We start from the raw sequence: 20,773 nt of genomic DNA, 5'->3' as shown, positions 1-20,773 counted from the left end.
TTTTGAGTCTATTTTTGTGTGTGGTGTAAGGAAATGGTCCAGTTTCATTCTTCTGCATGTGGCTGTCCAATTATCCCACCATTTGTTTAAGAGACTGTCTTTTTTCCATTGGACATTCTTTCCTGCTTTATTGAAGATTACTTGACCATAGAGTTGAGGGTCCATTTCTGGGCTCTCTATTCTATTCCATTGATCTATGTGTCTGTTTTTGTGCCAGTACCATACTGTCTTGATGATTACAGCTTTTAATAGAAGTCATCTTAGATGCACTCATGTTGGCTCTGTCTTTTTTTTATAATTAATTAATTAATTTTTAAATATTTTATTTTTGTGAGAGAGAGAGAACGAGCATGCGTGGGGGGGGGGCAGAGAGAGAAGCAGACTCCCCACTGAGCAGGGAGCCTGATGTGGGACTCCATCTCAGGACCCTGAGATCATGACCTGAGCTGATAGCAGACACTTAACTGACTGAGCCACCCAGGTGGCCCTGTTGGCTCTGTCTTAAGTCACTCTAATGGGCCTGATTTATGTTGTTGTTGTTAATCGTGTGGTTTTGGCAGTTTCTGCCTTTTGAGTTTGAATTCTTGCTCTGTAATTTACAAAGTTATGCAATCCTGAGCAAGTAACTTAAACTGAATCTTTTACTCCAAGTGAGCATAATAATACCCATCTATTAGGGTTGTTGTAAGAATTAAGTGGGTAATAAATGTGCAATATGAAACATAATACCTGCTTCATCACAAGCTTTCGATAAATGTTAGCTATTGTGACAAAGATGGTGGTGGCGGTGACAAGGATTCCTTGGAGTCCTGATTTGGTGTTTTGTACCTAGTTCTGTCCAATTATGTGACATGGCAAAAACAACAGCTAGAGACAGAGAGACATCAGGAAACAAAAGGTTGATTGATTTAGAGTGGTGGGATCAAAACAAGATGTGCCAAGTCCCACCCATTGTTGGAAGGAGGTCTTCCAAGCAATGACGGCTTTTGGAAAGATAACTTGGTTTCATGGAAAACATATTACACTGTGTCATTAATCTTGAATTTCAGTTTGAGGTTCTAAGTCATTTGTTATTAAAAGAGTTAATACATGTGAAGTACCTAAAACAGTGCCTGGTACACAGAAAGTACTCTGTAAATGTTTCTATCATTATAAGCTGTTATCATTCGTTCATTTAGTTTTCCCATAATCTAACAAATATTTAGTGAGGGTCTGCTAGCTGCCAAGTTGCCTTCTAGACATGCTGGGTTCAGGGTGAACTAGATAAACAGTTGCCATTTTGAAGATAAGGTTCTAGCAGAGGGGAGATTTGCTAATCTTGGGTCAGGTCTCTAAGCCCTTCTGGGTCTTAATGACTTCATCAGTAAAATAAAGTTTGGCCATAAAATCTTACAATAGTGTCTTCCAATGACACTATTTTCCTGGCTGACTATATGCTGATTATTTATTTATATATTAAATTTTTATTGATACCTACCATATATAGGCACTGTGCTAGGTGCTAGGAATATAGTAGTAACTAGAGCAGACACAGCATCTGCCCTCATAGAGCATTAAGTCAATGCACAAGGCATAGGTTGACTAGGTAATTGTGAGCTTGATTAGTGTTATTACAGAGGGTAAAATGCTAGGCTTGTGTTATTGATTTATATGACAGAAACAAAATATATATATTACTCTTGATAGAAGGGCCATTATAAAACATTAATCCAGATTTTTTTTCCTCCCATTTTTTGAGTTTATATTATCTTTTCTGCTTAAACAGGAGCAGTTGGACATCACGGAGACAACTTGGTAGAGAAGATCATTTCAGTGCTTCCCCAGCTTCCAGGCCACACCAATGACGTGATGGTTAACATGGTGGAGCTTACGGCACTCCAAAATGAGGAGAAAAATCAGAGTATGGTTGCACCAGGCTGTCTTGCACAATCCAAGTAAGATATACAGGTTCTTTTTCTTCTCTCATCCTTCTCCCTCTTTTCTTTTTCTCTGAGGCCAACTATTTCTGTAGGAAGGAAGCAATGAAGAGTTGGCCTGGTTGAAAAATTCACAGTGGATAACATTTAGAAAAAAGCATTTTCCCTCCTTACTTTGAAATAATGATACCCATTAAACAACAATAAGCCAAAAAGTATGGAAGTGTCATTTATAGAGATGTCATTTGGATGTAATATAAGTTTGTTCTGAGGATCGATTAAGTGGGTCAATTTATACGTCTCCATTCCACAAATGGTTTCACATGGAATCCAGACTTACTCAATTTCTTTTTCCCAGTGGGCTTTTTCACATGACTAAATAATCGCCCACAAAGCTATGAACCAGTGCCATCTTTCTGAATGTAAACAATATGCTCTGGGACATCAATGAGAGAAGTTTTTATTTCTGTATATACTATTCACATGCTTAGAGAAGTCAGAAAAAGAAGATGGTATACTTCATGTTATGCAGAGTTTCAAAAATAGAAAAACATTTCTCCAGAACCATGACAATAAAAAGCTAGCAGTAGTTATCTCCTCTACTTTGTCCTTCATCAGTAATTCTTATGAGGAAAAAAAAAGGTGAAAAGGTATCTGAGTATCTGTTTCCCTTATCTCTCTGTTTTTAATTTTTAAACAAAACAGGATCTTTTCCATTATAGTTTCAAATCTTAATAGTAACAGATATATTTGGAATTTCCTAAAATATCTGGAATTAGTTTTCATCTCTTGAATTTTTCAGCTTTTTTTTTTTTTTTTTTTAGGTAGTTCATAACATTTATTGCATGCCCGGGGTGTATGGGCCAGTGTGGGATGAAAATGGAAAGTTCTGCACCCTTTCTTTTTTGTATACTTATACACACAGTAAAAACATAGGTCATGTGCTCACTTGGGTAGCACATATACTAAAACATAGGCCTTGAGCTTGCAGCTATACAAACCCGTAAGTAATTGTAATTGGAGATATTTGTAGCTGTTCAGAGGGCCATTCAAAAATTACTTATCAAGGACTTACTATGAGCCTTCTCTGGACTAAGTAGTATGAAGGACATAAAATAATAAAAAGTATCATTTTTGCCTTCAGCGACTACTTTTCTTATTGGGGTAGTTCTTTTTACACACGGGTTCAAGTAAAACACAATAGAAATTACATGGACTCAAGACTCAGGTGTCTGTTACAGACTATAAATTCTACAAAGTATCAGGTCCACATGGCCTTTGTAGATCAATGTGGGCCTTGTGGAAGTGGTGATGCTTGACTTAATAATGTCTTGAAGAATTTAGAAAAAGAAAAGGGCTAACATGAGCATAGGTATGGAAACAAGAATGATCAGGGCCTGATAGGATGGGGTATGAGGAAGAAAGACCACCTCACTGCCAATCAATTTCTCTGTAAAAGGGGAATTGAAATGAATTACAGCTTTTGTAGTATAAACTGTACTTCCATCAAGATAATAACAACCACTACTACCTCCTACACCACTCCCCAAAACTTCTCAGGGAAAGCAGTATGAGGATAAAAAAATTAGTACTAAAATGAAAACAGATGGGTGCTTGGCAATAGGCAATGTGCCTGCAATGGGATAATCTTTAGAAAGCAAGTCTCTAACTATGATATAATCCTTGATAATCAAAATTTACTGCTAATATAATTTTTATAAAAGGCTGTGCATAATCCTAGCAATTAAAGTTACTGCCAATGCAAATGAGAAATTGATAACTTTAAATGAATTATAACTTGGCTTTCCAGTCCTTGTCCATTGGTCCCTGGATTACGTGGAATCTTGTGTTCAAGAAGGAAGCAGAATCTTTTCTGTTCTTATGTGTTCCTTCTGTTGAAATGGGTTTCTATTCTCTGCTCCAGCTCCACTCTCTCTAATCTATTACTCTTTCAGTTCCTTAAGTGCCCTACACCTAATGCCCCAGCTGCATTTGCTACGTCCGGCTTGCTGCCCCTGACTCTGGCTGAACCCAGCACCCACGTGCCCACTTCTCCCAAAGCTCCCCATATGCCTTCAGGTCTTTCTTCCATCTTAGCACTTCTAGCCCTTCCTATTTCATTCCCCTGTTTTATTGTTTTTCTCCTTAGCACTCTCTAATATACATATACTTACTTATATTGTATTTTTTTAATGTTTTATTTATTTATTGAGAGAGACAGAGATAGTGAGAGAGAGCATGAGTGGGAAGGAGGGGGCTGAGCAGGGAGCCTGATGCGGGGCTCAAATCCCAGGACCCTGAGATCATGACCTGAGCCAAAGGCAGATTGCTTAACTTACTGAGCCACCCAGGTGCCTCTATGTTGTTCTATTTTTGTGTCTTCCTTTCCTAGGGGGCAATAGAGAAAACTCTCCGTTAGAAAGTTCCCTCAGAGGAGAGAGATTTGTCTGTTTTATTCACTGTGATGTCCCCAGTGCCTAGAACAATACCTGGCACTCAAGGGATATTTGTTGAGTGATAAGGGCAGGATCCGTGTGTGGAATGAGGCTGCTGAATTAAGAGAGGGTGAAGCCAAACCCGAGCATAGGAGAGATTAGTTTGCAGATGTCTAGATTCTAATTATTGAATATATGAAATGCTCTCATTATGTTAGCAAAACAGAGCAAAATTGGCCAGGCGATTCTACTTGTGGGACTTCTTTCATGGATGTATTCTGCACACATGTAGAATGATATATTCATTCATCACTAATTTGTAATTGCAAATGGAAATAACTGCAGTGTCAGTTCAGTAAATTGTGTTACACTAATGTGATGAAATTTCAAATATCTATTGAAATAGAATGAAGAATGAAGTTGTTTATATACTGATAAGCAGTGAGCTTGATGACATTTTAAATGAAAAAAGTGGGGTATAACATGCCTATTTGTACAAAAGGGTGAAATACACACATTTGCTTTTGATACACTGCAAATATCCATATATATATTTTACATATATATATCTGAAAAAATGTATAAGGAACTGGTGATATTGGCTTCCTCTGTAGAGGGATGCTGCAGTCTGGGGGTACCCTGAGAAGTTAGTGAAATGAATAAAGACAGAGGAAGGAGGGACATGTTCTACTCCGTATACCAGTTTGTGTGCTTTGAATTTCCAATCCTGTGAATGTATTTCCTATTAAAAATAAATAGAGATTAGATTTAAATAAAATCACCGTTTCCTTCTTAAGCTAACTTAAGATGGGATTCTGTGCTCCTGGGAAGGAAAGTAGCTGTCTCTTATTTTGGAATCTCTGCAATGCTTTTCTCCCTCTACATTGTCTTCCCTCTTCAATGAACCATCCTTTCCTTTAAAACTTCTTATTAAAATGCCAAAACCTGGGGTGCCTGGGTGGCTCAGTTGGTTAAGTGTCTGCCTTTGGCTCAGGTCATGATCCCAGGGTCCTAAGATGGAGCCCTGCATTGGGCTCCCTGCTCAGCAGGGAGTCTGCTTCTCCCTCTCCCTCTGCCTGCTGCTCCCCCTGCTTGTGCTCTCTCTATCAAATAAATAAATAACATCTTTAAAAAAATGCCCAAACCCTGCACTGTAATTATTTGTTTCATGTTCTGTCTCCCCTTGTAGATTGTAAATTCCTTGAAGGTAGTAACTGTGCCTGGAACTTTTTTTTTTTTTAAAGATTTTATTCATTTATTCATGAGAGACAGAGAGAGAGAGGCAGAGACAGAGGGAGAAGCAGGCTCCCCAAGGAGCAGGGAGCCCAGTGCGGGACTCGATCCCAGGATCCTGGGATCATGACCTGAGCCGAAGGCAGACGCTTAACCATCTGAGCCACCCAGGCACCCTGTGCCTGGAACTCTTAAGAGGTGTTATTAAATTGAATAAAACAATGAATAAATGCTTGAATAAGTCTTAATAATAGATTGAGACCAAGTTTAAAAATGATTATGTCAATCCATGAAAAGCCTTATCTACTTCACTTTAGCACTTAAGCCACTGTCTAGTATTGTTGATTGATATCTATCTAATCTATCTTACTTCTTCCTTTAAGTTTCTTCTTTGTACTTTACTCCAAATTTACCTCATTGTCTAGGTCAGTGAGAAGGAAGGAAGGTAACACGGAGTGCCTGAATTTTGTTAGGCATTATGAGAAGTATTTTAAAATGTACTTAAGTAACTTGCCCTTAGCCAAACTTTCCCTAAGTGATTGTATTGGGTCATTTAACAAATTATTTTTTAATTCCAGGGCAAATTTCTTTTCCGCTATATCATGACTCTGATACATGCTTACTTGAATGAATGTATAAATAAATCATAATTCAGAAATAGTGGGTATCCTAGTTTATAAAAAGCAATATTTAAGTCCAGTTTTCTTGTTAGTTTTTATTTTGGAGGTGGGGTTTTTTTTCCTAGACTATACAACAATGAAATAAATGGGGTAGATCTTATGGAAAAGAGACAAATGCCACAGTGGTTTCAACTTAAACAATGATGAGCCAATTTGTTGTTGAATTTCACAATGTCGAGTAACCTGATAATTGATGTATATCAAAGTCACTAACTAGACCCTTTAAGTCAAAAATTGTTAAATCACTTCTTAATAGCCATACATTTTTCTCCTCTTTCCTTAGTTTCCAAGTACCAATTAAATATTACTATTAGAGACAACATTTTCAGAGGGAATAAAGGTAATTTTTCTTAGAGCAGAGCCAGAGGTACTAGTCTGATTTTAAATTTACCTACAGATAGAATGACTGAACTTGTATGTGAACATTATGTAAAGTGTATTTAATGTTGAGCTTGAGGTGAAGAGCCAGCACACAAGAGGGTGTGTTATCACATAGCAGTGTTGTGAATGACCTTGGCACTGATACAGACTATGGGCATCTCCTCCTGATATGATACCAAAAAATAAACTGATATTTAAAAAAACTATTCGGGATGCCTGGCTGGCTCAGTTGGTAGAGCATCCGACTCTTGATCTCAGTGTTGTGAATTCAAGCCCCACATTGGGCATGGATACTACTTTAAAAACAAAGAAACAATCCCCTCCCCCCCAAAAAAACCACAAGAAACTGTTCAAGTAACATTGCAAATGGAATAGGAGGAAGACCTACCTCTTCTTAGCATACAGCTTGCTATATTTAACTTTTTTTGGGACTTCTAAAGATCATCTGGTCTCAGTTACAGATTTAGAAAAAAGAATTAATGAATAATTTGTGGATGGTGGGAGTGAAATAAAGCAGGGTTCTTTTCTGAAGATGAAGGGATAAATGTATCTTCTAAGAAATAGTTAAATAATTTAATATGCCAGAGACATTTAAGTTATATTTCTTGATAAAGAATTATGTTTAATAGTTATATTTTTGTATATTTTATATATTTTTTTGGAATTCTTTTTTAATGTGTATTTAAAAAAAGAAGGTTTGAAGGTAGAAATTCTTTTTCTATAATTGCTTACATATTGCAACTCTGTCATGGTATCTGTTATTTAAGAAATGTGCAGGCAATCCCCAGAATCTTTTTCATATTGAAAAATTTAAAGTGGCTTGTGGTCTCTGTGTTGTGAGAACACTGAACTCTGGGTCATTGTGGCTTTGGGATCCATAATTTAAATGGAAACTATGGCTCCTTTAGAAAAAGCTAAGAATTCTCTGAAGTCAGCTAAAACCAAGAAGGAGGAATGGAGAGACTCATTACATTTGAATGACAAATTCCTGATTAGGTTGATGTTTACTGCCAAGCAAAAGTCAACAAGTCCAAACATCTAACTTCTCCTGAGTTAACCAACCTTTATTAGGGTGCTTCTAAATCTTAGGTTATGTAGACTAGAGTGTATTCAGTAGCATGGCAGGACTTTCCCACACTTCTGGCTACAGCTTCTCTCCTCTCTATTGCCAGCTGGTATTCTCACCTGAGGACCCCTTTCTTTTCTTTTATTTCTGTCTTCTAATAACCAGGTCACACTGGGATAGTGATGGGTGGTAGGGTGGCTGGGATCAACAGGGTAGGGTTAGTTGCCCTTCTTCTAGGAAGAAGAAAATAAGAAGAATGAGATGGTTTTAGCAATAAAGAAGGCATTTTCGGGGTCCAAGGCAGGAGATGTCTGAAATCCAGGAAGTTCATTTGGTTGAAAATTCAGGAAGTTCATCATGGAACCCTCCAAGCATGTAAATGTGTGTTGTAATTTATTCACAATATTTATTAATTGACTACTGTGTGACAGGCACTTGATGAAGGCAAGATCTCTGCCATTATGGAATTTTTTCTAATGGGGGAGACAACAAATGGATAAACAAGTGGATATATAGTGTCAGCCAGGGATAAGTGCTATGAAGCAAATAAAGCAAGGTAAGGGAATCAAGAGTGACTAAGGATTTGGGGTGGTTAGTAGGTGTGTGGAGGGGATAGAAAAGGTCTTTCTGAGACGTCTTTCAAACAGAGACTTCAGGGAAGTAAATTATAAGCTTGTGGATATCTGGGTCTAGAACATTCCATCCTAAGGAAAGGACTAGTTGTTCAGAGATAACTTGTGATGTTAATTTGCTTTCCCCTAATGGCTAATGATGTTGAACATCTTTTCCTGTACTTATGTTCCATCTGCATATTCTCTCTCTCTCTCTTTTTTTTACAAGTAACCAAAGTACTGTATTTTCTTCTCTATATTTCTACATAGCTTATTGTATTATATATAATAGTATAAATAATTCAAAGATATAGTTTTTTTTCTTTTCAAGTTTTTTTTTTAAAGATTTTTTATTTATTTATTTGAGAGAATGAGATAGAGAGAGAGAGCATGAGAGGGGGGAGGGTCAGAGGGAGAAGCAGACTCCCCACCAAGCAGGGAGCCCAATGTGGGACTTGATCCTGGGACTCCAGAATCATGACCTGAGCCGAAGGCAGTCACCCAACCAACCGAGCCACCCAGGCGCCCTTCTTTTCAAGTTTTTTTAAATTCCAGTTAGTTGGGACACCTGGGTGGCTCAGTCAGTTTAAGCGTCTGCCTTCGGCTCAGGTCATGATCCTGGGGTCCTGGGATCGAGCCCCGCATTGGGCTCCCTGCTCTGTGGGGAGCCTGCTTCTCCCTCTGCTTGCCACTCCCCCTGCTTGTGCTCTCTCTCTCTCTCCCCCTCTCTGATAAATAAATAAATAAAATCTTAAAATAAATTCCAATTTGTTAACATACAGCATAATGTTAGTTTCAGGTGTAGAATTTAGTGATTCATCACTTACATAAACTACCCAGAGCTCATCACAATAACTGCTCTCCTTACTATCCATCACCTATTTAAACCATCCTCCAACGTCCCCTCCAGCAGCCCTGAGTTTGTTCTCTATAGTTAAAAGTCTGTTTCTTGGTTTGTTTTTCTCTCTTTCTTACCCCTATGTTAATTTGTTTTGTTTCTTAAATTCCACATATTAGTGAAATCATATGGTATTTGTCTTTCTTTGACTGACTTACTTCGCTTAGCATAATACTCTCTAGCTCCATCCACACGTTGCAAATGGTGAGATTTCACTCTTTTTGAAAGTTGAGTAATATTCCATTGTGTGTGAGACACACACACACACACACACACATCTTCATTATCCATACATCAGTCAATGGACATTTGGGCTCCTACCATAATTTGGCTATTGTTGATAATGCTGCTATAAACATCAGAGTGCATGTGTTCCTTTGAATTAGTATTTTTGTGTCCTTTGGGTAAATACCTAGTAGCGCATTTGCTGGGTCATAGGGTAATTCTATTTTTAACTTTTTTAGGAACCTCCATACTATTTTTCAGAGTGGCTGCACCAGTTTGCATTCCCACCAACAGTACAAGAGGCTTCTCCTTTCTCTACATCCTCACCAACACTTGTTGTTTCTTGTGTTGCTGATTTTAGCCATTCTGACAAGTGTGAGGTGATATCTCATTGTGATTTTGATTTGTATTTCCATGATGGTGAGTGATGTTGAGCATTTTTTCATGTGTGTGTTAGCCAACTGTATGTCTTTTTTGGAAAAATACCTATTCATGTCTTTCACCCATTTTTAAACTGGATTCTTTGTTTTTTGGGTGTTGAATTTTAAAAGTTCTTTATATACTTTGTATACTAACCCTTTATCAGATATGTCATTTGCAAATATCTTCTCCCATTCGGTAGGTTGCCTTTTTTTTTTTTTTTTTTTGCCTTTTAGTTTTGTTGATTGTTTCCTTCACTATGCAGAAGTTTGATCTTGATGAAGTTCCAATAGTTCATTTATGTTTTTGTTTCCCTTGTCTCAGGAGACATATCTAGTAAGAACTTAATATGGTGAATGTCAAAGAGGTTGCTGCCTGTGTGGTGTTCTCTAGGATTTTAATGGTTTCCTTTCTCACATTTAGGTCTTTAATCCACTTTGAATTTATTTTTGTGTATGGTGTAAGAAAGTGGTCCACTTTCATTCTTCTGCATGTGGCTGTCCAATTTTCCTAACACCATTTGTTGAAGAGACTGTCTTTTTTCCATTGGATATTCTTTCCTGCTTTGTTGAAGATTATTTGACCATATAGTTGAGGGTCCATTTCTGGGCTTTCTATTCTGTTCCACTGATCTATGTGCCTGTTTTTGAGCCAGTACCCTGTTGTCTCGATCACTATAGCTTTGTAATATAACTTGAGGTATGGAATTATAATGCCCCCAGCTTTTTTTTTTTTTTTTCTTTTTCAAGATTGCTTTGGCTATTCAGGGTCTTTTCTGGTTCCACACGAATTTTAGGATTATTTGTTCTAGCTCTGTGAAAAATGCTGGTGGTGTTTTGATAGGGATGGCATTAAATGTGTAGATTGTGGCAGCTCTTTCTGCCCATGGGTCCTATCCCCATGCTTTAATAAAACCACCTTTTTGCAATGAAATAAAATAAAATAAATAAATGTGTAGATTGCTTTGGGTAGTATAGACATTTTAACAATATTTGTTCTTTCTTTCTTTTTTTTTTTTTAAAGATTTTATTTATTTATTTGAGACAGAGAGAATGAGAGAGACAGAGAACACGAGAGGGAAGAGGGCAGAGGGAGAAGCAGACCCCCTGCTGAGCAGGGAGCCTGATGTGGGACTCGATCCCGGGACTCCAGGATCATGACCTGAGCCGAAGGCAGTCGCTTAACCAACTGAGCCACCCAGGCACCCAATATTTGTTCTTTCAATCCATGAGCATGGAAAGTTTTTCCATTTCTTTGTGTCATCTTCAAGTTCTTTCATTAGTGTTTTATACTTCTCAGAATACAGATCTTTTATCTCTTTGGCTAGGTTGCTTCTTAATTACTGGTGTCTAGAAATGCGACAGATTTCTCTATGTTGATTTTGTATCCTGTGACTTTGCTGAATTCATGTATCAATTCTAACAATTTTTTGGTGGACTGTTTTGGATTTTCTATTTGGAGTATTTTGTCATCTGCAAATAGTGGAGGTTTGACTTCTTCCTTGCCGATTTGGATGCCTTTTATTTCTTTTTTGTTGCCTGATTGGTGAGGCTAGGACTTCCAGTACTATGTTAAATAACAGTGGTGAGAGTGGGCATCCCTAACTTGTTCCTGACCATAGAGGAAAAGCTCTCAGTTTTTCCCCATTGAGGATGATATTAGCTGTGGATTTTTCATATATGGCCTTTATTATGTTGAGGTATGTTCCCTCTATCCCTACTTTTTTGATGGCTTTTATCATGAATGGATATTGTATTTCGTCAAGTGCTTTTTCTGCATCTATTAAAAGGATCATGTGGTTCTTATCCTTTCTTTTATTAATGTGGCTTACCACATTGATTGATTTGTGAATACTGAACCACTCTTGTGGCCCAGGAATAAATCACCATTTGATTGTGGTGAATGATTTTTTTCAGTGTATTGTTGGATTCGATTTGTTAATATTCTATTGAGTGTCTGCATCCATGTTCATCAAGGATATTGGCCTGTAATTATCTTTTTTAGTGGAGTCTTTGTCTGGTTTTGCAATCAGGGTAATGCTGGCCTCATAGAATGAGCTTGGAAGCTTTCATTTCTATTTTTTTGGAACAGTTTGAGAAGAATAGGTGTTAACTTTTCTTTAAATGTTTGGTAGAATTCATCTGTGAAGACTTCTGATCTTGGACTTCTGTTTGTTGGGAGACTTTTGATTACTGATTCAATTTCTCTGCTGGTTATTGGTCCATTCAAGTTTTCTATTTCTTCCTGTGTTAGTTTTGGTAGTTTATGTTTCTAGGAATTTATCCATTTCTTCCAGGTTGTCCAATTTGTTGGTATATATAGTTTTTCATAATGTTTACTTATAATTGTATTATTATGGTGTTGGTTGTTATTTCTCATCTCTCATTTGTGATTTTATTTGTTTCGGTCCTTTCTTCTTTTTGATAAGTCTGGGGAAGCGTTTATCAATTTTATTATTTTTTTCAAAAAATAAACCAGCTCCTGATTTCATGGATCTGTTCTATTGTTTTTTTAGTTTCTGTATCATCTTTATTATTTCCCTTCTTCTGCTGGCTTAGGCTTTGTTGTTCTTTTTCTAGCTCCCTTAGGTGTAAGGTTAGGTTGTTTGAGATTTTTCTCGTTTCTTAAGGTAGGCTTGTATTGCTATGTACTTTCCTATTAGGACCGCTTTTGCCGCATCCCAAGGTTTTGGTCTGTCATGTTTTCATTTTCTTATCTTTCTATGTGTGTTTTAATTTCTTCCTTGATTTCCTGGTTGACCCATTCATTCTTTAGTAGCATATTGTTTAACCTCCATGAATTTGTGGTCTTTCCTAAAATTTTTTTTTTTTTTTTTTTTGGTGGTGGACTTTACGTTTCATAGCATTGTGATCAGAAAGTATATATGGTATGATCAAAATCTTTTTGTACTTGTTGAGGCCTAACCCAGTATATGATCTCTTCTAGAGAATGTCCCATGTGCACTTGAAAAGAATGTGTATTCTGCAGCTTTAGGATGAAATGTTCTGTATAAATCTGTTAATTCCACCTGGTCCAGTGTGTCATTCAAAGCCATTGTTTCCTTGTTGATCTTCTGCTTAGATGATCTGTCCATTGCTGTAAGTGGGATGTTAAAGTCCCCTACTATTATTGTGTATCAATGAGTTTCTTTATATTTGTTATTAATTATTTTATGTATTTGGGTGTTCCAATGGTGGGAGTGTAAATATTACAATTGTTAGATATTCTTGTTGGATAATGCCCTTTATTATGATATAATCCGCTTTTTCGTCTCTTGGTACAGTCGTTAGTTTAAAATCTAGTTTGTCTGATGTAAGTATTGCTACCTTGGCTTTCTTTTGACATCCATTTGCCTGATAAATGTTTCTCTATCCTCTCACTCTCAATATGCACGTGTCATCAGGTCTAAAATGGTCTCTTATAGGCAGCATAAAGATGGGTCTTATTTTTTGTATCCATTCTGACACACTATGTCTTTTGATTGGAGTGTTTAGTCCATTTACATTCAGAGTAATTATTGATAGATATGTATTTAGTGCCATTTTATTATGTGTTTTGTCATGGTTTCTGGAGATTTTCTCTGTTCCTTTCTAGTCTTTGTTGCTTTTGGTCTTCTTTCCTACTCAAAGAGTACCCTTTAATATTTCTTGCAGGGGTGGTTTAGTGGTCATGAACTCCTTTAGTTTTTGTTTGGGAAATTATTTCTCTCTCCTATTCTGAATGACAACCTTGCTGGATAAAGTATTCTTGGCTGCACATTTTCCATCCAGCACATTGAATATATCATGCCACTCTCTTCTGGCTTGCTAAGTTTCTGTGGAGAGATCTTCAGCTAATCTTATGGGTCTTCCCTTATAAATTAGGGACTTCCTTTGTCTTGCTGCTTTTAGAATTTTTTCTTTATCACCATATTTTGCAAATTTCATTACAGTATGTCTTGGTGTTGGCCTGCTTTTGTTGATTTTGATCGGTGTTCTCTGTGTCTCCTGGATCTGGATGTCAGTTTCCTTTCCCCAATTAGGGAGGTTTTCAGCTGTATATTTCCTCAAATTTTCCTCTTCTTCTTCTGGGACTCCTGTGATACGAATGTTATTACATTTGATGGAATCATTGAGTTCCCTAAGTCTATCTCGTGTTCTGTAATTCTTTCTCTCTTTTTTCAGCTTCATTATTTTCCATAATTCTATCTTCTATATCCTTGATTTGTTCCTGTACTTCTTGCATCCTTATTGTCATTACATCCAGTCTGTTTTGAATCTCAGTTATTGCATTTTTCATTTCTGACTGTTTTTTAACTCTCTTATCTCTGCAGTAAGGGCCTCCCTGAAGTCTTCATGCTTTTCTCAAGTCAAGCAAGTATCCTTATGATTGTTGCTTTAAATTTTCAAGCAGGCATATTCCTTATATCTGTTTTGATTAGATCTCTAGCTGTGACCTTATCTTCTTCTTTCATTTTGGATGAATTAGTCTGCCTTGATATTTTGTCTAAGTCTCTGTCTTCCTCTCTATGTTAGAAAAGCCTGTTATGTTTCCGGCTCCTAAGAGTAGTGGCCTTATGAAGAAGAGGTCTTCTTCTTATGAAGAGTGTCCAGGGCCTGGCACTTCAGGGAGTGTCTCTGGTGTGTGCTGCCTGTGCTCTCCTGTTGTGTTTTGGCTGCTCTGTCTTTCAGGTCAGTTGTCTGCAGGGGCTCTCCTGGCATGCAGTGGGCAGTGTTTGGAACTTTGCCAGAGTGTGGTGAGTTTTAACTAGGTATGCTCTGCTCTGCTTGTTAAATGGGACCTGATTCTACTTCCACTAGAGATGAAGCCTTGCAGAGCTCTCTGGTCAGAAGAAGTAGTTTTGGCGGGGGGTTTTGCTGGTCCTCTAGGGAGTGGGCCCACTGTGATGGTTCTTAGGCACACTTGCCCAAGAAGAGCAATACCAGCAGAGTGTGGAGGTAGGGTGGGGTGGGACTTAATGTAAGCAGGTTAGGAAGCCAGTGTTGGCACTGTGCTGTTTACTGAAGTTGGTTTATGCTGCAGGGTGGGGGAGGGAAATGGTGCCAGCCAGCTCCTTTTTCCCTGGAGAGGGGTCTCTATGCTTGCTCCTCTCAGGGAAGCACTCCTAGAAGAGTGAATAATCTCCCTGCTGTTTGTCCCAGGTATTTTTCAGATAGTCATTTTCACACTGGCTGCCTCTAGGTTCTTTGCCTGCCTTCTCTCCAGGAGCAGCTCAGTGCCCTACAGACTCTGTCTCAGCCAAGCCTGCTGACTTAAAACTCCAAACTTTAGGGACCTGGTGTGGTGGGGAGCTGCACTGGACTTGTGGTGGAGGGTCTCACTACACTGGGACTGAGGCAGGTTTGACTGAGAAGGACAGTCATGTCAGAGTGCAGGGGTGTGGGACTTGGAGCAAGCAGGTTAGGCAGCCAGTGTTGGAGCCAAGATGCCCTCAGCAGGTGTCTCCATACCTATGGTGAGGGGCAGGGAAGGGAAATGGTACCCACTAGCCCTTTTGTCCCTGAAGAGGCATCTCTGTGACCCCCACCTCTCACAGATGGTTCCAAGAAGAGCAAACAGTCTCTCCTTGTGAGCTTTAGGTAATCCTCAGATGGTGCCCTCTGTCCCCGGGTTGCTTGCATGCCTTCTTTCCAGGAGTAGGGCAGTACCCTTAGGGCTCTATCCCTGCCAAGCCTTCGGAGATCTACACTCCAGTCTTTGAGCCCTACTGGTTGCAAAAAATTAGTTCCTTTCATTTTCCCAGCCAGTGGCTTTAGGGAAATGTTCTTTTGTGTATCCTTGTGTGCTCCACTCTCCCCTGCCTTTCTCCATGACCAGGGCTCCCTCCCCTCTGCAGCACCCACAGTCTGTTTCTCCCCCAAACCACATCTCCACACTTCCTACCTTCCTTATTGTGGCCTCTTCTCTCCCTCTAATTGACCAGTTTGTTCTTCAGTCCTCAAGTTGATTTCTTGGGTATTCAGAATGATTTGGTAGTTATCTAGTTGTGTTCCAGGGGCAAGACTTGCCTAGGGTTCTCCTACTATGCTACCATCTTAGCTTTCCTCCCATCTGCATATCCTCTTAAAGAAAATCTCTTCACATCTATTGCCCATTTTTTGTTATTGGTGTTAAGTATATATATAACCCTTTGTCAGGTAAGTAATTTGCAAATATTTTCTTCTAGTCTGTAGCTTCTCTTTTTATCCTCTTAATAGGTCTTTTCACAAAGCAAAAGTTTAAAATTTTGATGAAGTTCAGTTTATCAGTTTTTCCTGTTATGGATTGTGCTTTTGGTGTCAAGTTCAAGAACTCTGCCTAACCTTAAATTCTGAAGATTTTCTGTGATTGTTTTTTCTAAAACTTTTATACATTCTTTATTCAAGTATAATTAGCATACAGTGTTGTATTAGTTTCAGATGTACAATATAATGATTCCAACAATTCTGTGTATTACTTGGTGCTTATTATGGTAAGTGTATTCTTAATTCCTTTCACCGACTTGACCCATCCCTCCACCTATTCCCCTTCAGTTACCACCAATTTGTTCTCTGTTTGAGTCTATTTTTTTTAAATCTCTCTCTCTCTCTCTTTTGTTCATTGGTTTTGTTTTTTAAATTCCACATATGAGTAAAATCATGTGGTATTTGTCTTTCTCTTACTGACTTATTTCACTTAGCATTATAGTTTGTAGATCCATCTATGTTGTTTTTGCAAAGGGCAAGATTCATTCTTTCTTATGGCTGGGTAGTATTGTGGTGTATATGTATATATATATACCATATCTTCTTACCCATTTACCTATTGATGGACACTTGGGTTGCTTCCATAACTTGATTATTATAAAAATGCAACAGTAAACATAGGGGCACATGTGTCTTTTTGAATTAGTGTTTTCATTTTATTTGGGCAAATACCCAGTAGCAGAATTACAGTATCATATGGCAATTCTATTTTTAAATTTTGGAGGAATATCCATACTGCTTTCCACAGTGGCTTTACTACCTGGCATTCCTGCCAACAGTGCATGAGCATTCCTGTTCCTCCACATCTTTGCCAAAACTTGTTATTTTTTTGTGGCTTTGATTTTAGCCATTCTGACAGGTGTGAGGTGGTATCTCATTGTGGTTTTGATATGCATTTCCATGATGATTAGTGATAAAGAGCATCTTTTCATGTGTCTGTTGACCATCTGTAGTCTTCTTTGGAAAAATGTCTATTTGTGTCCTCTGTCCATATTTTAATTGGATTGTTTCTATGATGTTGAGTTGTATAATTTCTTTATATATTTTGAATATTAATCCCTGATTGGATATGTCATTTGCAAGTATCTTCTGTTTAGTAGTTTGACTTTTCATTTTGTTGATGGCTTCCTTCACTATGAGAAAAAGCTTTTTATTTTGTTGTAGTCCCAATAGTTTAATTTTGCTTTTATTTCCCTTGCCAAAGGAGACATATCTAGAAAATTTTTTCTTTGGCTGATGTCAGAGAGATAACTGCCTATGTTTCCTTCCAGAAATTTTATTGTTTCAGGTCTCACATTTAGGTCTTTAATCCATTTTGAGTTTATTTTTGTATATGATGTAAGAAAGTGGTCCAGTTTTGTTCTTTTGCACATAGCTGTCCAGTTTTCCCAACACCATTTGTTGAAGAGACTGTCTTTCCCATTGTATATTCTTGCCTCATTTGTTGTAGATTAATTGACCATACCTATGAACATAGAATATCTTTCCATTTGTTTGTGTTTTCAATTTATTTCATCAGTGTTTTTTCTTTAATAATAATAATGTTATTATTATTTTCATTAAGTTCTGTGCCCAGTATGGGGCTTGAACTCATGACCCTGAGATCAAGAGTTGCATCCTCTACTGACTGAGTCAGCCAGGTACCCTTCATCAGTGTTTTATAGTTTTGGAATACAGGTCTTTCACCTCCTTGGTTAAGTTTATTCCCAGATATTTTATTTTGGTGCAATTTGGCAATGGGATCATTTTCTTAATATTTCTGGTACTTTATTATTAGTGTATAGAAAGGCAACTAATTTCTGTATATTAATTTTGTATCTGTGACTTTACTGAATTCATTTATAGGTTCTAGTAGTTTTTGGTGGAGTCTTGAGGGTTTTCTATATAGACTATCATGTAATCTGCAAATAGTGACCATTTTACTTCTTCCTTACCAATTTAGATGCCATCTATTTCTTTTCATTGTCTAATTTCTTTTTTTTCTTTTGTTAATGATTTTATTTATTTATTTGACAGAGAGATAGAGAGAGCCAGAGAGTACAAGCAGGGGGAGTGGCAGAGGGAGAAGGATAAGCAGGCTCCCTGCTGAACAGGGAACCTGACGTGGGGCTCGATCCCAGGACTCTGGGATCATGACCTGAACCAAGGGCAGATGCTTAACTGACTGAGCCACCCAGGTGCCCACATTGTCTAATTTCTGTGGCTAGAACTATCAGTACTATGTTGAATAAAAGTGTTGAGAGTAGACATCCTTGTTTTGTTCCTGATCTTAGGGGAAAAGCTCTCAGTTTTTCACCATTGAGTATGGTGTTAGCTGTTGGTTTTCATATATGGCCTTTCTTATGTTGAGGTATGATTCCTCTAAACCTACTTTGCTGAGGGTTTTTATCATGAATGGATGTTGAACTTTGTCAGATACTTTTTCTGCATCTATTGAAATGATCATATGGGGAGACCTGGGTGGCTCCTGCCTCAGGCTCCCTGCCTCAGGCTCCCTACTCCATTGGAAGCCTGCTTCTCCCTCTCCTACTCCCCCTGCTTGTGTTCCCTCTCTTGCTGTGTCTCTCTCTGTCAAATAAATGAATAAAATCTTAAAAAAAAAAAAAGAATAAGAAAAATAAAACTTCTTTGAAATGATCATATGGTTTTTTTCCTTTCCCTTGTTAATGTGATGTATCACATTGATATGAATATTGAACCACCCTTGCATCCCTGGTATCAATCCCACTTGATCATGGTGAATGATTTTTTTTAACATATTGTTGGATTCAGTTTGCTAATATTTTGTTGGGGATTTTTACATCTCTGTTCATCAGAGATATTGGCTTGTAGTTTTCTTTTTTTTGTAGTGTCTTTATCTGGTTTTGGAATCAGGGTAATGCTGGCCTTGTAGAATGGCTTTGGAAGCTTTCCATTCTCTTCTTTTTTTGTGGCGGGGGGAATAGTTTGAAAAGAATAGGTATTATCTCTTCTTTAAATGTTTGGTCAAATTTCACTGTAGAGCATCTAGTCCTAGGCTGTGTGTTTGATTATTGATTCAATTTCATTGCTAGTAATTGATCTGTTCAGATACTCTATTTCTTCGTGATTCAGTTTTGGAAAGTTATATGTTTCTAGGAATTTATTCATTTCTTCTAGGTTGTCCAATTTATTGGCCCTATAATTTTTCATAGTATTCTCTTTTAATCTTTTGTATTCATGTGGTATTAGTTGTTTTGCCTCCTCTTTCACTTCTGATTTTTTTGAGTCCTCTGTTTTTTTTTTTTTTAAATGAATCTGGCTTTAGATTTATGAAATTTGATTCAAAGAACCAGCTCCTGGTTTTGATGATCTGTTCTATTGTTTTTTTAGTCCCTATTTCATTTATTTCTGCTCTAATCTATTTCTTTCCTTCTACTAGCTTTGGGCTTTGTTTGTTCTTTTTCAAGCTCCTTTACGTGTGGAGTTTGGTTGTTTATTTTTTTCCTGTTTCTTGAGGTAGGTCTGTATTGCTGTAATCTTCCCTATTAGAACAGCTTTTGCTGTATCGCAAAGATTTTGGGTCATCATGTTTTCATTTTCATTTGTCTCCATGTGTTTTTTGATGTCTTCTTTCATTTCTCGGTTGACCCACTCAGTGTTTAGTAGCATGTTATTTAACCTCCGTGTATTTGTGTTCTTTCCAGATTTTTTCTTGTGATAGATTTCTAGGTTCATACTTTTGTGGTCATAAAAGATGCATGATATAATTTCAGTCTTTTTGAATTTGTTGAGACTTGTTTTGTGACCTAACATCTAGTCTGTTCTGGAGAATGTTCCATGTGCACTTGAAAAGTATGTGAGTTTCACTGTTTTCTGATAGAATGTTCTGAATGTATCTGTTAGATCCATCTGGTCCAATGTATCATTCAAAGCCACTGTTTTCTTGTTGATTTCTGTCTGGATGATCTATATTGATGTAAGTGGGGTGTTAAAGTGTCCTACTCTTATTGTATTACTATCAGTTTCTATCTTTATACCTGTTAATAGTTGCTTTATGTATTTGGGTGCTCCCATATTGGGTACATATATATTTATAATTGTTATGTTTTCTTGTTGGATTGTACCCTTTATGATTTGTAGTGTCCTTCTTTGTCTCTTGTTATAGTCTTTGTTTTAAAGTCTGTTTTGTCCAATATAAGTATTGCTACCTCAGCTTTCATTTTGCTTCCATTTGCATGATAAATGTTTTTGTATTGCTTTACTTTCAATCCGCCTGTGTCTTCAGGTCTGAAAGGAGTCTATTGTAGGCAGCAAATAGATGGGTCTTGCTTTTTTATCCATTCAGTCACCGATGTATTTTGATTGTTTAGTCTGTTTATATTTGAAGTAATTATTGATAGGTATGTACTTATTGCCATTTTGTTCTGTTTTGTTTTGTTTTTATTTTTTTTTTAATTTTTAAATATTTTATTTATTTGACAGAGAGAGACACAGCGAGAGAGGGAACACAAGCAGGGGGAGTGGGAGAGGAGAAGCAGGCTCTCCGTGGAGCAGGGAGCCCGATGTGGGGCTCGATCCCAGGACCCTGGGATCATGACCTGAGCCGAAGGCAGACGCTTAACGACTGAGCCACCCAGGCGCCCCGTGTTTTGTTTTTAAGTTGGCTCCACATCCAACATGAGACTTGTACTCATGATCCTGAGATTAAGAGTCACATGCTCTA

The 20,773-nt window shown here is 37.6% G+C and overlaps 1 protein-coding gene across 2 annotated transcripts in view; it reads left to right on the top strand.

The window, feature by feature from the left end:
- SCFD2 (sec1 family domain containing 2) overlaps nt 1-20,773 on the top strand; it is a 434,776-nt gene that overhangs the window by 21,588 nt on the left and 392,415 nt on the right. For both annotated transcript variants that reach the window (XR_010409402.1, XM_045881163.3), the window contains exon 2: nt 1,766-1,934. Coding sequence is in view for 1 of the 2 variants with exons in the window: in XM_045881163.3 (XP_045737119.1) it covers nt 1,766-1,934 (169 nt within the window). In the remaining variant the exon portion in view is untranslated. The remainder of the gene's footprint in view (nt 1-1,765; nt 1,935-20,773) is intronic.

This window comes from Mirounga angustirostris, unplaced genomic scaffold (genome assembly GCF_029215605.1).
Source record: "Mirounga angustirostris isolate CCGP_5_RB_7025 unplaced genomic scaffold, mMirAng1.0.hap1 SCAF_2, whole genome shotgun sequence".
Lineage (NCBI taxonomy): Eukaryota > Metazoa > Chordata > Mammalia > Carnivora > Phocidae > Mirounga > Mirounga angustirostris.
This window is presented reverse-complemented; position numbering and strand designations above follow the sequence as displayed.